Genomic DNA, 13,072 nt, shown 5'->3' on the forward strand with positions numbered 1-13,072 from the left:
ACGTCATGAAATACTTTCAAGGTGCAGGCGTGCGGTAATCCCGCTAGGTCAATCAGTAGCGCCCCCTAAACTGCATACATTCATTATTGTTGTAGTAGTGAAATAATAAAGGAAAATTTTGCACTTAGGTGTAGAACATGACGTAGAAATCATATCCCAACCTTTTTTTTTTGGTTAATAATTTTGATCAATTTACGGTGCAACTGTTTTTTTTTCTCTGCAAACTTAATACAGTACGTATATAAACATAATAAAGTAAGTACATAATAATGTTTGTATAGTTTGGGAAAATTTTTCAGCTAGGTACCTACCCAGGTTTTGGAATCTCTTTTCGAAGTATCGCATGTAGCAACATTTCTTCGATTTTTGCGACCATTTGACTGCCTCTGAAATGAACATCACATTATTTTTATTACTTCTAGAATATTCTCGTTCAATTATTTATGATAAAGGACCAACGTACCAATAGCAGGATTCCACCACTTCTTTATCGACATTTGCGTATTTCTTCACAAAATCCTCCAGTGGAGGCTTTTTTACCGCATACTGAATTACCACCAGTTGTAATAAAGTTGTGTAAAACTAATTGCCAAAAAGCTGTTGTGAAGTCCAACGTCGCGGTTAATGAGTCGTTGCCGATGATATGATGATGTCCTTCTTTCGGAACACTCTATCAGTGATCGAATTTTTTTTCGCAATGCGCGAGACAGGGCCAAAAGTTGAAGGGGGTCTTGGCCGCCACCAGAGTGACGTTTCCATCTGAAACCAACGAGGACGTCGTTGTAAAGAAACGAGTGTCTCCATCAGAGGTAATTATCCTATCTAAGAGGCACACCTCATTATAATTCATTTGCAAAATAGGGTTCAACTCCACTGGATTTAGACAGAGTTGCACACTGCCATCTTTCTTCTCGTTAGGCACCAAGGGGTTAATATACGTCGTATCAGAGGGCTCTGCTACCCCCTGAGCAACCATATCCGCCAACGCAAGACTATTTTTATCGAGTTGCTTATTTGACGGATTGTACTTTGGTCCAACAAAATTTGGAATTTTATTGGGGTCAACGAACTTTAGTTTTACCATTGCCCCTTTGTACTTGCCTGGAAATCGACTAAAAACGTCCTTAAATCTTAGCAGCTCCTCAAGTGCTTCGTCTGACTCTGCCTTTGTAATTCTACCTTCGCGAACAGCCTCACCTAGATATCTTTTTAAATTTCTTTCAAAAATCTCAGGGCCATCATCTTTAGGTCTACCATCTTTTCTGAAAAAACTATGCAAGTCTGCTCGCGAAACTATCTCAGTTGACTCTTGTTGATACTCCTCTACTACTTGAATTTGATTCGTGTACATTTTTATCTTCTTCTCTGTACTCGCTTCTCTTTGCAAACACTACTTCCTCAGCCTTGTGTGTACCCGGTGGTCTACACGTGGCAGTGCCCTTTTTTTACATCAGTTTTAATATCTAGCTTCTCGGTAGACTTTGTACCAATTAACAACAGCTTGTTGCCTCCTGGCATTACAAAAAATGGCACTTTTATTTTGTGTTTTCCAAATTTCAACGGTACCACAATTGCTTTTTTCCATGTCCTCGCTACTTGATTATTTGCTTATCTACACTGTAACACACGTTTTAAATGAATGTATTCAAATTTTATCTTTATAATTGTTTATTAAATTATTAGCACATAATTCAGACATAATATTTGGCATTGCGCTACTATCTAATTGTGTATACAAAATTAAATCTGCAAACCGTAGCGGAACCACGCAGGACTTTGCCTGGTCAAAATTTTCAATTTGGCTCCTCACCAGCGGCTCAACAGTTTCTTGTTGCATTGCAGGTATTACACTTATTACTTACAAATCCTGGAGGCTGCGCTACCATGCCAGTCTTCTGGGAGATGAGGAGGACTGTGTTACAGCCTCGCTCACGTACCAAGGAATATAATTCCTCCGAAGGTTCGTTATTCTAAAAGACAAAAAAAATAATGAATCCATATTCAACGTGCAAGAAGATAATTCTTGATATGTACTGGAAAATGTACTGACCTTCACACGTACCCGCACCACAATCTTGGTCGAAAATGACGCCTTGATTATCGCTGCTAAAATGGTGGGCATCTCGCCGTCTACCACAATCACATTACCGCTCTCCCGGACCTTGAGGCACAACCCGGTAATATTCGCATCGATCAACTGCCAGTCCACCCCGATCTGTTCTTCGGCTGGCCGAATATTTACGTTAATATCGGCATCTATGTTCCTTTCGACCTCGTCCAGCATCTCGTTCGCGGTTCACAGGCAAATCACCGTTTGCAACCATCACCGCTTGCAACCATCACCGCTTGCAACCATCACCGCTTGCAACCATCACCGCTTGCATCGCTCTCATCTCATCAACCGGATTTTGAGCTAAATCATTCATATGGATAGTGTTACAAAATTCACATAATGATGAAACAATTGAACTAATATTACCTTCGTTGTTTTGTCTGCCTTGTAAGTTGGTGATTTCGCGTTCCAACGCTGCGTTTCTATCGCATAAAATCCCATTATCGACATGAGATTGTGCTACGGAGGCTTCCAAAGTCGAAATTTGCTGGCGGTGTCTGGCAATGGTGCAGATGTTACGAGGAATTTCGTACCGGAAATTTATCGAGTGATAACGTTGTCTAACAACAAACGCACCACAGTTGCGGTTTTGGCAGTGGGCTTGCATCACAACTCTTGTCACCTCTGGGTGTTCTCCTCTCGGTCATGTCGCGAACACACAGTTGGTGATAGCAATGAGAGCAAGTCTCATTACATATCAAAATTCATCTAACAAGTACCTAAATATTTGTAAAAAAAAAAAAGTAATACTTACTGTTGATTCTTACGCATTTGTTTTGAATTCTAAGCTGACATACACTGCCGCCAGCTCGTCCTTCTGCACCTCATTGGACAGAAAAATATCAGTCTCGGGTGTTTTTGCCGCTGAAGTAGCTGTCTCAACCCAGGTTTCGGGATGTCTTTTCAGAGTATCGTTGGTAGCACATTCTCTTCGATCCTCGCTACTGTTTGACTGCCTCTAAAATGAACATCACATTATTTTTATTACTTATATGAATATTCTCGTTCAGTTACGAGATGCTAGCAGTTGGTAATTGATACATATAGATAGGGATAGTGGTCGTTTGGCCGCCCACGCACCTGAGGCGCGTATCGTTTTCGTCCGTGCCCGCGGGAAGGGAGACCACACGTCACGGACATGTGTTTGCCTAAGCATGGACTTCCGTCTGCACAAATTGAAGGGGAAAAGTTATGTGTCATGTATTGTAATTCCTCAACTATTATAGATAGCTTCAATCTGATTTCGTCATTTTCTAGAACTTCTTAAGGACTATAAAAAAAGGTTATTTCAAATTACAGCCTATCTTCAAAATTGAAGGATCTGTGATTACTTCAGATTTTCAATGTGCTCTAGCGCCTTCAATTTTAGATTTAGGCAAAATGTAGTTATGTCCTTTTTTGAAGAACAATGAATGTTCTACAACTTACGTTGCATCAATTGTTGGCCTGAACTCAAAATTGGAGGCGCCAGAGCATTTCGAAAATTTTGAGTGATCGTGGCTCCTTCAATTTTGAAGATAGACCAACAAGTGATATAACTCAAGTTATAGAACTTTGAGTGTTCTTCAAAAGAGAACATAACTACATTTTGACTAGATCTAAAATTGAAGGTGCTAGAGCACATTGAAAATTTGAAGCGATCGAAGCGCCCTCAATTTTGAAGATAGGCAAAAATTGAAAATAACTTTTATACACTCCTTGAAGAGTTCTACAACAAGGTGAAATCAGATTGAAGCTATCTATAACGATTGAGGAATTGCACTACCTCAAAGAATTGACAATAAATGTCCTGTAATTTTGCCCCTTCAATTTTTAGGGTCGGCAAACCAACTTACATCTGCGTGGTTTGGGTTGGTGTATTACCAGTCGAAGGGATTGACATCTCTCCCGGAACTCTCTGTATTTACGATAAAAAACCAACGTACCGATTAGGGTGGCCCACTTTTTTAAAACCCAAAATTTTTTGCTCTTCATCCCCTAGAGTTGTTCTCTATGACCAAAAAATAATTCCCTGAAAATTTGAGCAAAATCGATCAACATTAAGCCAAATGTGAGAGGTTATACATTCGAAAAAATCCAGCGTCTGTTTTTTCTTGATATTCCAGTTCGCGTTCCGTTTGAGCGACTGATTCGAGCAACTTTTTTATATTTTTAACCGGAGACTTGCGCGATGACCTATCGATGCGTTTTACTTCTTTATGCGGTTTGTCGGTTTTTCGCCGTTTTTCGGTTTTTCGCGGTTTTTCGGTTTTGTTGTCCAATTTCGAAGCAGGTAAATCCTCCTTTTCATGCCCCTCGTCGATTTCCATCTGCATATTTAGAGCTTGGAGCGTTTCCGCATGAGGTCGGCGAGGGGTAGGAATCGTCCTCGGATTTAGCTGTCTTCGAATTGGAGTAATTTTGAGATTTTTCGGCGCTATGAAGTCTAAGTCCATGGAAGCGTTACGTTTGAATGTCGGCAAATTTTCGTTGAAAATTGGAATCGTAATTGTTGGTCGCTTTAAATTCGAAGCAATTGATGGATTAATTACAATTGGCGATGCTGGTTCAATGTTTACGACTTCAGGATCTATCGCGATCGTCGATGCTGGATCGATATCAACAATTTCAGGAATCGTGTGTGTTGATAAATTTGACAAAGTTATGACCGGAGTTGGTAAAGGTATCGATTCGTCAGTGTTGATGATGGTTGATTCTTCTGTGTTGACGATTTTAGGAGGCACCGCACACTCACGACAGTTTTCGTGTAAATCCAATTTTATACCAGGGTATTGTTTTAGAAGTTTGGCTCGAAAATCCTCGTACTTCCTCTCCACCGCCGCCGTCATTAGCTTCTCTTCTGACACCAGCCTTTTGGCTTCACGTTCATTGGTCTGAGCTGTTGTAATGGCGTTGCGTAGATTTTGGATTTCGTTGGTTAGCTGTTCAATTTTCGCTAACGCTGCCGCATTTTCTAAAGCTGCGGATTCGTTCGAAATTACAAATTTACCTATACGAGGTTTTACGATGGTTCGATGATGCTCAAGGATGATTTGGCCACATGACAGCTTTGCACAGGTTTTCGCGTTTCTGCCTGATGCGTCTAAATCGTGACCAAAATGGCCTCTGAAGCAGTCTTTGTGATACAGACAGCCACATCCGGCTAGGTACGCCAATTCGGTGGCTTGAGACGATCCAGGCTCTTGAGCCATGTTGTTGTAACATTTTGCGCATGTAAACGCCGAATACTCGAGCTTCATCCTGTAGTGACAAGTTATAAGACGATTGATGATTATTGGGCATTTTTGACACGAATTTTTTGCGACGAATTGCACGCGGTTTACCGAATACGATTGTTTGTATAATGAAGATGTTCCTATTCTGTGAATTTTTGAGTAATAAAAAAAGGTCACAGAGAACAACTCTAGGGGGTGAAGGATTTGAAAAACAAAACAAAAAAAAATCATGTACAAATATGGGCCACCCTAGACCGATAGCACTCTCTAAATTTGAAACAGTCAAATTTCACTGCTTAGCAGTCACGACATTTTGCCTTTTTAAAAGCAGTAGTTGTTTACTGCAAAACAGTGAAAAATCTACCAAATTGGCCGGTCAAAATGATTTTTTACTGACCATTCAGTAGATTTTCTACTATTTTTCAGTAAAAAACTACTGCTTTGAAAAAAGCAAAATGTCGTGACTGTTTTGAAAAATTGAGGGCAGTGACCTTTCCACCTAGGTCTAAATTCATATTACTGTACTTAACACTTAGAAATGATTAAACTGAATAAAAAGAAACAGAAAAAAAAATCTAGGTGTAAAGAATTGGTCATTTAGGGTATTTTACGTTAACAATCTATTTAGTTTTTTGAACATCTGTTATTTTAAAGACGGTTCGTTAAAAATAATGTCATGCTTATCTAGGAACATATCAAAAGAGAGAAAAAAAAAGGTATTGGACATTCACTGTAGGGATTGTCCTGCTACGTTGAGGATAGTAGCTAATCTGTGATGTATGTATGTACATCAAAGCCATCTTTAATTGGAGTAGTTGGTGAGGATTAAGCCATAATTCGTGGGGTACTCCATATCGGAGTACCACCACTTTCGTCTCTCGTACGTTCATAATTGCGGTAGGACGAGTCTCTGTTGTTATAAAAATCGTAGCCGTAGAGGGGGCTAATACATAGCTGTCTCCTTGAGTACTTTGTTGTCCTGACATTTTCTGAGTAACAAAATGAAACAGATTGCACGCAAAAATTTGATTAAAAAGAAATTAGAGAAGTGCAATCGAAAGTTAGCTTTCGGTGACCATTTTTTGACAGAAGAAAGGGTCAGAAAAGAAGTAAAGAAAGAAAATTTAGAGCCAAAAAGTTAGATAGGTAGGTATCAAGAAGGTACATATGTAAAATATATCTACAGTTTGTCACAATCATACAGAATTTTGAGTCCTCGAAGTCTGACTATGTGTATCCATTCGTAATGCATGGATTTTATAACAAAATACAGTTACATTAAGTTGGTAGGTATGTACCTATTTACTGAATCTTGGATTTACGTTACAAAATGGTGGGAAAATCGTCTGTATGAATTACATTTACGTTATTATTACGTACATTGATTGATCAGACTAAGGATATGAAGGAAAAAGATGATAAAATCTGTATTAGGTAGGTATTGAAGATACCTACCTTCGACATAGTTACGTTATTTTTACTTTTATTTTATTAATTTTCATAATAATAATATTACGTTTCGTGATAATCGCATAATGTCTGTACTAAAAAAAAAAAATGATTGAAAGTGTGGTAGGTATGATACCTACATTTATATTTAATTTTACTTTACTTTATTGTATTAGTAATTAAATTAATTTTGTTTTACGTTATTGTTTAGCCCCGAACTTCTTCAAACGTTCAAACTTTCATACTAACGCAGAGTTTTTCTAAACTACGAAGAAATTCTTACTAGAAAGAGGATAGATGAAAGCAAATACAACAACAGGGTTAATAGTGTTTTTTCTCATGCATGATCGCAATTCAAATAACACCATTCGCCCCTGACTAAGACTTATTGCTAGCTTCATGTACAATTACTCTAAATAAAACAAGAAATTACATGTTTTGAATAAGGTCTCGTAAGGCCTGCTTTCTTTCAGTACGAATAAAAATACCAGATCAGGTTTTAAACTGTTTTCGAGATGGTCAATATTGAGACGAAATATACGGTATGTAGGCATATTCGTGGCTTTTCTAAATTGGAATAAATTTGAAAAATCTGTATCAAAACATGAAACACTACGTTCTGGGCGAATTTCGAATTTAAATTTAGAATCAATAAAGTTAAGATTCGAGTATTTATTCAAACTCATTTCATCGATAATTTCCTTTAATGGCCGTGCCATGTCTGAAATCTGAGATGTTTAATTGAACACTGTAGTGTTTCTAACTGTGGCTTAATATTGAAAGAAAAGAGAGCCTACGAGACGTTGAGAGTTTACTCTACCACCAGTTGGCGATAGCTAGATCTAAACTGCGAGAAGAATTACGATCATCATCGATATTACTGCTAGACTCGTTGTCGTTTACGTAACGGGATATTTCGTCGTTTCCTGATGGTCCGAGTCTCCAATTAATTGCACTTGCAAAGCACGGATAGCTACAGCTTTTTCCCTTCTGACTTGGTCATTCTCAGCTTTGAGATCACTGATCTCACTACGTTGGCGATTAATAATACGGTCTCCCGCTTGTATGGTCTTATGTAAATTCGTATTGTGACGTCTAACGTGTCTCAACTTGCGACGAAGGTATTCGTTCTCTTGTTGAAGGTCATTTAATTGACTTTTTGTCCTTTGATAGTCGTTAATGTGGATGAAGGGACCAGCATTAAATTCGCTAATGGTCATTGGTGAATGTTATCAAACTTTTCCCTATGACCCCATTTTTTGAGCTAATTCTCCTGGACTATAAACAATAACTCAAAATTAATTCACCAATGATAACATCGTGAGAAATTAATCTAAACGAAAACCCAAACTTCGGGTATCTAAAACTAACTTAAATTTATAGAAAATCGAGAACAAACGAGGTCTTTTGGTCAAAATTCAAAAAAAACTCATGTATGAAATAACCGAACATAAAAAACACAAAATAGACCAAGATAATGGACACGCTATCTTCGAAACATTGTCAAATACCCCCTTTTTTTAAAAAAATTTTGTTTACCAATCGTGCGTTGAGCTTTGGAAGCAGACACTTTTATTTTGTGTTTTCCAAATTTCAAGGGTACCACAATTGCTTTTTTCCATGTCCTCACTACTTGATTATTTGCTAATCTACACTGTAACACACGTTTTAAATGAATGTATTCAAATTTTATCTTTATAATTGTTTATTAAATTATTAGCACATAATTCAGACATAATATTTGGCATTGCGCTACTATCTAATTGTGTATACAAAATTGAATCTGCAAACCTCAGTGGACTATGCAGGACTTTGCCTGGTCAAAATTTTCAATTTGGCTCCTCACCAGCGGCTCAACAGTTTCTTGTTGCATTGCAGGTATTACGCTTATTACTTACAAATCCTGGAGGCTGCGCTACCATGCCAGTCTTCTGGGAGATGAGGAGGACTGTGTTACAGCCTCGCTCACGTACCAAGGAATATAATTCCTCCGAAGGTTCGTTATTCTAAAAGACGAAAAAAATGATGAATCCATATTCAACGTGCATGAAGATAATTCTTGATATGTACTGGAAAATGTACTAACCTTCACGCATACGCGCATCACAATCTTGGTCGAAAATGACGCCTTGGTTATCGCTGCTAAAATGGTGGGCATCTCACCGTCTACCACCATCACATTACCGCTCTCCCGGACCGTGAGGCACAACCAGGTAATATTCGCATCAATCAATGGCCAGTCCACCCCATAAAAAACCACAATTCTGAAAAACATGTCAAAATTCATCTAACAAGTACCTAAATATTTGTAAAAAAAAAAAAAAGTGATACTTACTGTTGATTCTTACGCATTTGTTTTGGATTCTAAGCTGACATACACTGCCGCCAGCCTGTCCTTCTGCACCGCATCTGACAGAAAAATATCAGTCTCTGGTGTTTTTGCCGCCGAAGTAGCTGTCTCAACCCAGGTTTCGGTATGTCTTTTCGGAGTATCATAGAGTTGAAAGAAAACATACAATGTAAAAGAAAAAATAAGAAAATTTATAATTATGCACCGGAGTTGTAGTCACATAAAAAAAAATTACATCGTTGAGCAAAAACAATGATTAACTCAAGATTGGTGTTTGATAAACGATAAGAATTCCATTGCATTTGCGGATAATTTCACTCAGAACAAAATATCACACAAACAACAACAAAAAAAAAATTACATCATTCATTTTCTTCAGATTCGATTTAAAACAACTAAATATTTTTCTTTTATCGTAGAATTACTCAAACACGGCAGAACGATGAACGCAATAATATACAACAACCAAACAAAAAAAAATCATCATGTCGATTACAATTTTTCCTAAAGCTAGCGGGAATTTTGAAAATAAAGGCGGCGAGAGAGAAAAGCGAATCTCTGGAACGACAATTACGAGTATTAAAAGACAGATTTGAGAATTTGAAAGTTAGCGCAATTCCAGTCGATAAAAAACCTAAACTTCCAACTCGTAACTGGACAGAGAGACCGGCTGAAGACGCGATGAAACTATTGGCGAAATCGCCAAGTGCTGGGCACTGGTCTGTTAGCGGCGACCGCGGTGTTCGTACGCGATGAGTCCTATAGTTACTACGAACCGAAAGTAACACTGCCAGTTTTCGCCGAAAGCTGCCAAGGTTTTACCGATCGCCATTACTTTGTTGACGACGGTTTTGGGCCCAGATTACGTTTAGCCACTTTGTACTGACGATGCGCCGGATTTGGATGGGCGAACACCGGTGGCTGCTGACGGGCGTTCGATGGCGGTGGCGGTATACTTTGAAAAGGTAAGTTTTTTATGTCCGGCGCTGCTCTTTTTCCGCCGACTGTTTCAAGCTCGCGATAGATCGCGTGTACCAGTTGGTCAGTCGGTACGTAGTATCCGGCCTTCGTACGCCTCCATTTCTCGCCTTTGAACTCGTCAACGATTGTTTTTATCGTGCCGCATACCTCCAACTGTGGGCTCTTTTCTCCCCATCCGGTATAAATTTCATTGAGTTTCAATATTTTCCCATCGATCTCCGCATCGCCGACCAGCGGTATCAAAGAAATTCGCACCATTTCTACTTCTTTGGCTTCTTTGAACACTCGATTCAGAAACGCGCTCGCGGCTTCGGCGATATCATTTGGTATTTTGTCTCTTTGCTGACAATCCTCAAAACCGAGTTCAACAAAGTAATGGCGATCGGTAAAACCTTGGCAGCTTTCGGCGAAAACTGGCAGTGTTACTTTCGGTTCGTAGTAACTACGTACGATTTGTCGCGTACGAACACCGCGGTTGCCGCCAGCATACCAGTGCCCAGCACCTGACGATTTCGCCAATAGAGTTTCGTCGGATCTTCTGCCAGTCTCTCTGTCCAGTTACGAGTTGGTAGTTTAGGTTTTTTATCGACTGGAATCGCGGTAACTTTCAAATTCTCAAATCTGTCTTTTAATACTCGTAATTGTCGTTCCAGAGATTCGCTTTTCTCTCTCGCCGCCTTTAGGTTATTTTTCGTTTCTAAAGCCTTTCGGTAAAAATCGAGATCGGCTCTCTCTTTTACTGTCGAATTGAACGCTGGCGGAGAATATGTCGGCGATTGAGGGGACCTTTTTTTCGGCGGTTCAACGTTGATTTTGTCGTCGTCGGAATCGCTCAGGTTTACTGCAAATAGCGAGTCAATATACTTGTCATTTTTCTCGCTTAGCGGCGGCAGTGCCTTCGCCGAAGATTTCGAGCCGGATGGTGGTTCGGGTACGGTTTCAGTTTTGAGTTTTTTCGCCGGAGGGTTTTTTACGCTTTTTTCTTTAGACCTTTTGTTTGGTGATTTCTTCGGTGGTTCGGTTTTTGTAGATTTTCTCGATTTAGAGCTAGATTTTTTATTTGGCGAAGTCAGTTTTACCTTAGGTATTTTGTACTTTTGTTTACCTGTTACAGACGACGAAGATTCGGCGGCGACAACCGGAATTTGCTCCTCCGACGAGCCTTGAATTTGCACGACGTCGCGCGGCGAAGACGCAATCGATGACGGCGAACGAAGTAACTCTTCTTCCTTCTTTTTTTCTTCGTCGGATTTTTCTTCGCGTTCGGATGGCGCAGAAGACGGCGACGATAGCGACGGAGACGATGATCTCTACGATGCGTTCGACTTTTTTTCGTTGTCTTCCTCGTATGAGGTGACGGAGGCACTTGGTGAATTTATTTCGTCCGCCATTTTATTCTGAAAAAGAAAAAGTCGCCTATTAATTCAATTTTTTTCATTTTATTTTTCACAGGTTGCGCCTTGGTGTTTAACGATCAGTTTTTTCTTCTAAAATGAACATCACATTATTTTTATTACTTATATGAATATTCTCGTTCAATTACGAGATGCTAGCAGTTGGTAATTGATACATATAGATAGGGATAGTGGTCGTTTGGCCGCCCACACGCCTGAGGCGCGTGTCGTTTTCGTCCCTGCCCGCGGGAAGGGAGACCACACGTCACCGACCCTTCTTTAAATTTTCCTCGGTCGGATTCGATAGGCGTTGGAAAACTGATCGACGCGGAGATGGTGATTTTGATTTTCTCGGTGATCGCACCGGTGATCTGCTTCTTCGTTTAGGTGGTACACTGCTTGACGAAGACGACGACGATGAAACAGAGGACGACGATGATGAAAAAGAAGATGACGACGACGACGACAACGACGAATTCGAATTCTTGAATGATACGGATTTTTTCGGAGATTGCGGTTTATACGGTTTTTTCTGGGGCGATTTTGACGGTGACTTTATCGACGGTTTTATCGGTTTTTTGTCTCGACAATTATCGACGGATCTAATTACAGAGCTTACTTTGTTCGGTGGTGACGATTTTCGGGCTCTGGTGCGATCGATGGTTACTTTGGTGGGCCTGGTTTGTTTTCGACCCTGTTCGGGTGGTATATAGTTGGAGCCTGATGGTCTTGGCTCAACGTTTCTCGACGGCGATAAAACAGCTTCGGCGATTTCACCAACCACTTCGTCGATTCGTTGTTTAGTTGATTTCGAAGAATTCGGCGATTTACTAGGCGATTTCGATGGCCTAGATGGCGATTTAGGCGGCGTGGTCTTTCGAGGAGATTTAGGTGTATATTTCTTTTTCGGCGACGACATTGGTTCGTAGTCCAGATCATCTGGACTCTCCGGAAATTCAAACGATTCCCCTCGTTCGGCCAATAGAAGGAGCTCCTCTTGTTCCGGAGTAGGCTCAAAAAATTGATCGGTGCTTTCGGATCTCATAAAAGCCTCGAGTTCGTCGGCCATTTTTTCACGAATATTTCGAAGAATTTAAACGCTACTGAGACCGGATATTTCGAAGATAATATTTATTCAACGATCGCTTATTTATTTCGAAGAAGAATCACGACTAATTCGAAGTCTCTTACTTAATTGAAAATATTTTTACAAGGGGGAGAAAAATTGTCGGTAAAATGAAAAATTTTCTTCTTTAACCATTTTCCTCGTGAACTGCTAAATACATATGCAATCCATAAATGAAAATAATATTAAAAACCCATTTTAATTACAGTATAACTTTATTACACATTTAACAATTTCTTGGTACACAATCAACGATTAAACAATTTTCATTCCTACATTTACAGTTGTGTAGCTCAAGATGAAACACGTTCAATGAATTAACGTTGTTTTCCGGAATTAACACAATTCTTGGCAGGTAAAAATGTGAAAACCCTACGAAAAAAAGCAAAATCATGCATAAGTATTCATCTTCGGTATTTATTTTATTATATGTATATTGTATAC

At 39.5% G+C, this 13,072-nt stretch overlaps 1 protein-coding gene and 1 long non-coding RNA gene across 3 annotated transcripts; both read right to left on the minus strand.

The window, feature by feature from the left end:
• Positions 1 to 8,278: 8,278 nt before the first annotated feature.
• Positions 8,279 to 11,786, minus strand: LOC135834813 (uncharacterized). Of its 2 annotated transcripts, XR_010556771.1 has the most exons (4): positions 11,214 to 11,786; positions 9,113 to 9,257; positions 8,864 to 9,041; positions 8,279 to 8,783 (listed from the first exon to the last, which is right to left on the minus strand). It is a non-coding gene; the product is annotated as an uncharacterized LOC135834813 (long non-coding RNA). The 2 variants fall into 2 exon arrangements; XR_010556770.1 differs by having other exon boundaries at positions 8,279 to 9,041.
• Positions 11,787 to 11,885: 99 nt separating this feature from the next.
• Positions 11,886 to 12,571, minus strand: LOC135834004 (muscle M-line assembly protein unc-89-like). The gene is made up of 2 exons (XM_065347841.1): positions 11,999 to 12,571; positions 11,886 to 11,897 (listed from the first exon to the last, which is right to left on the minus strand). Exons 1-2 carry the CDS (start codon positions 12,569 to 12,571, stop codon positions 11,886 to 11,888), a joined length of 585 nt encoding a protein of 194 aa, XP_065203913.1.
• Between the last annotated feature and the right edge of the window lie 501 nt (positions 12,572 to 13,072).

Source organism: Planococcus citri, chromosome 2, assembly GCF_950023065.1.
Source record: "Planococcus citri chromosome 2, ihPlaCitr1.1, whole genome shotgun sequence".
Lineage (NCBI taxonomy): Eukaryota > Metazoa > Arthropoda > Insecta > Hemiptera > Pseudococcidae > Planococcus > Planococcus citri.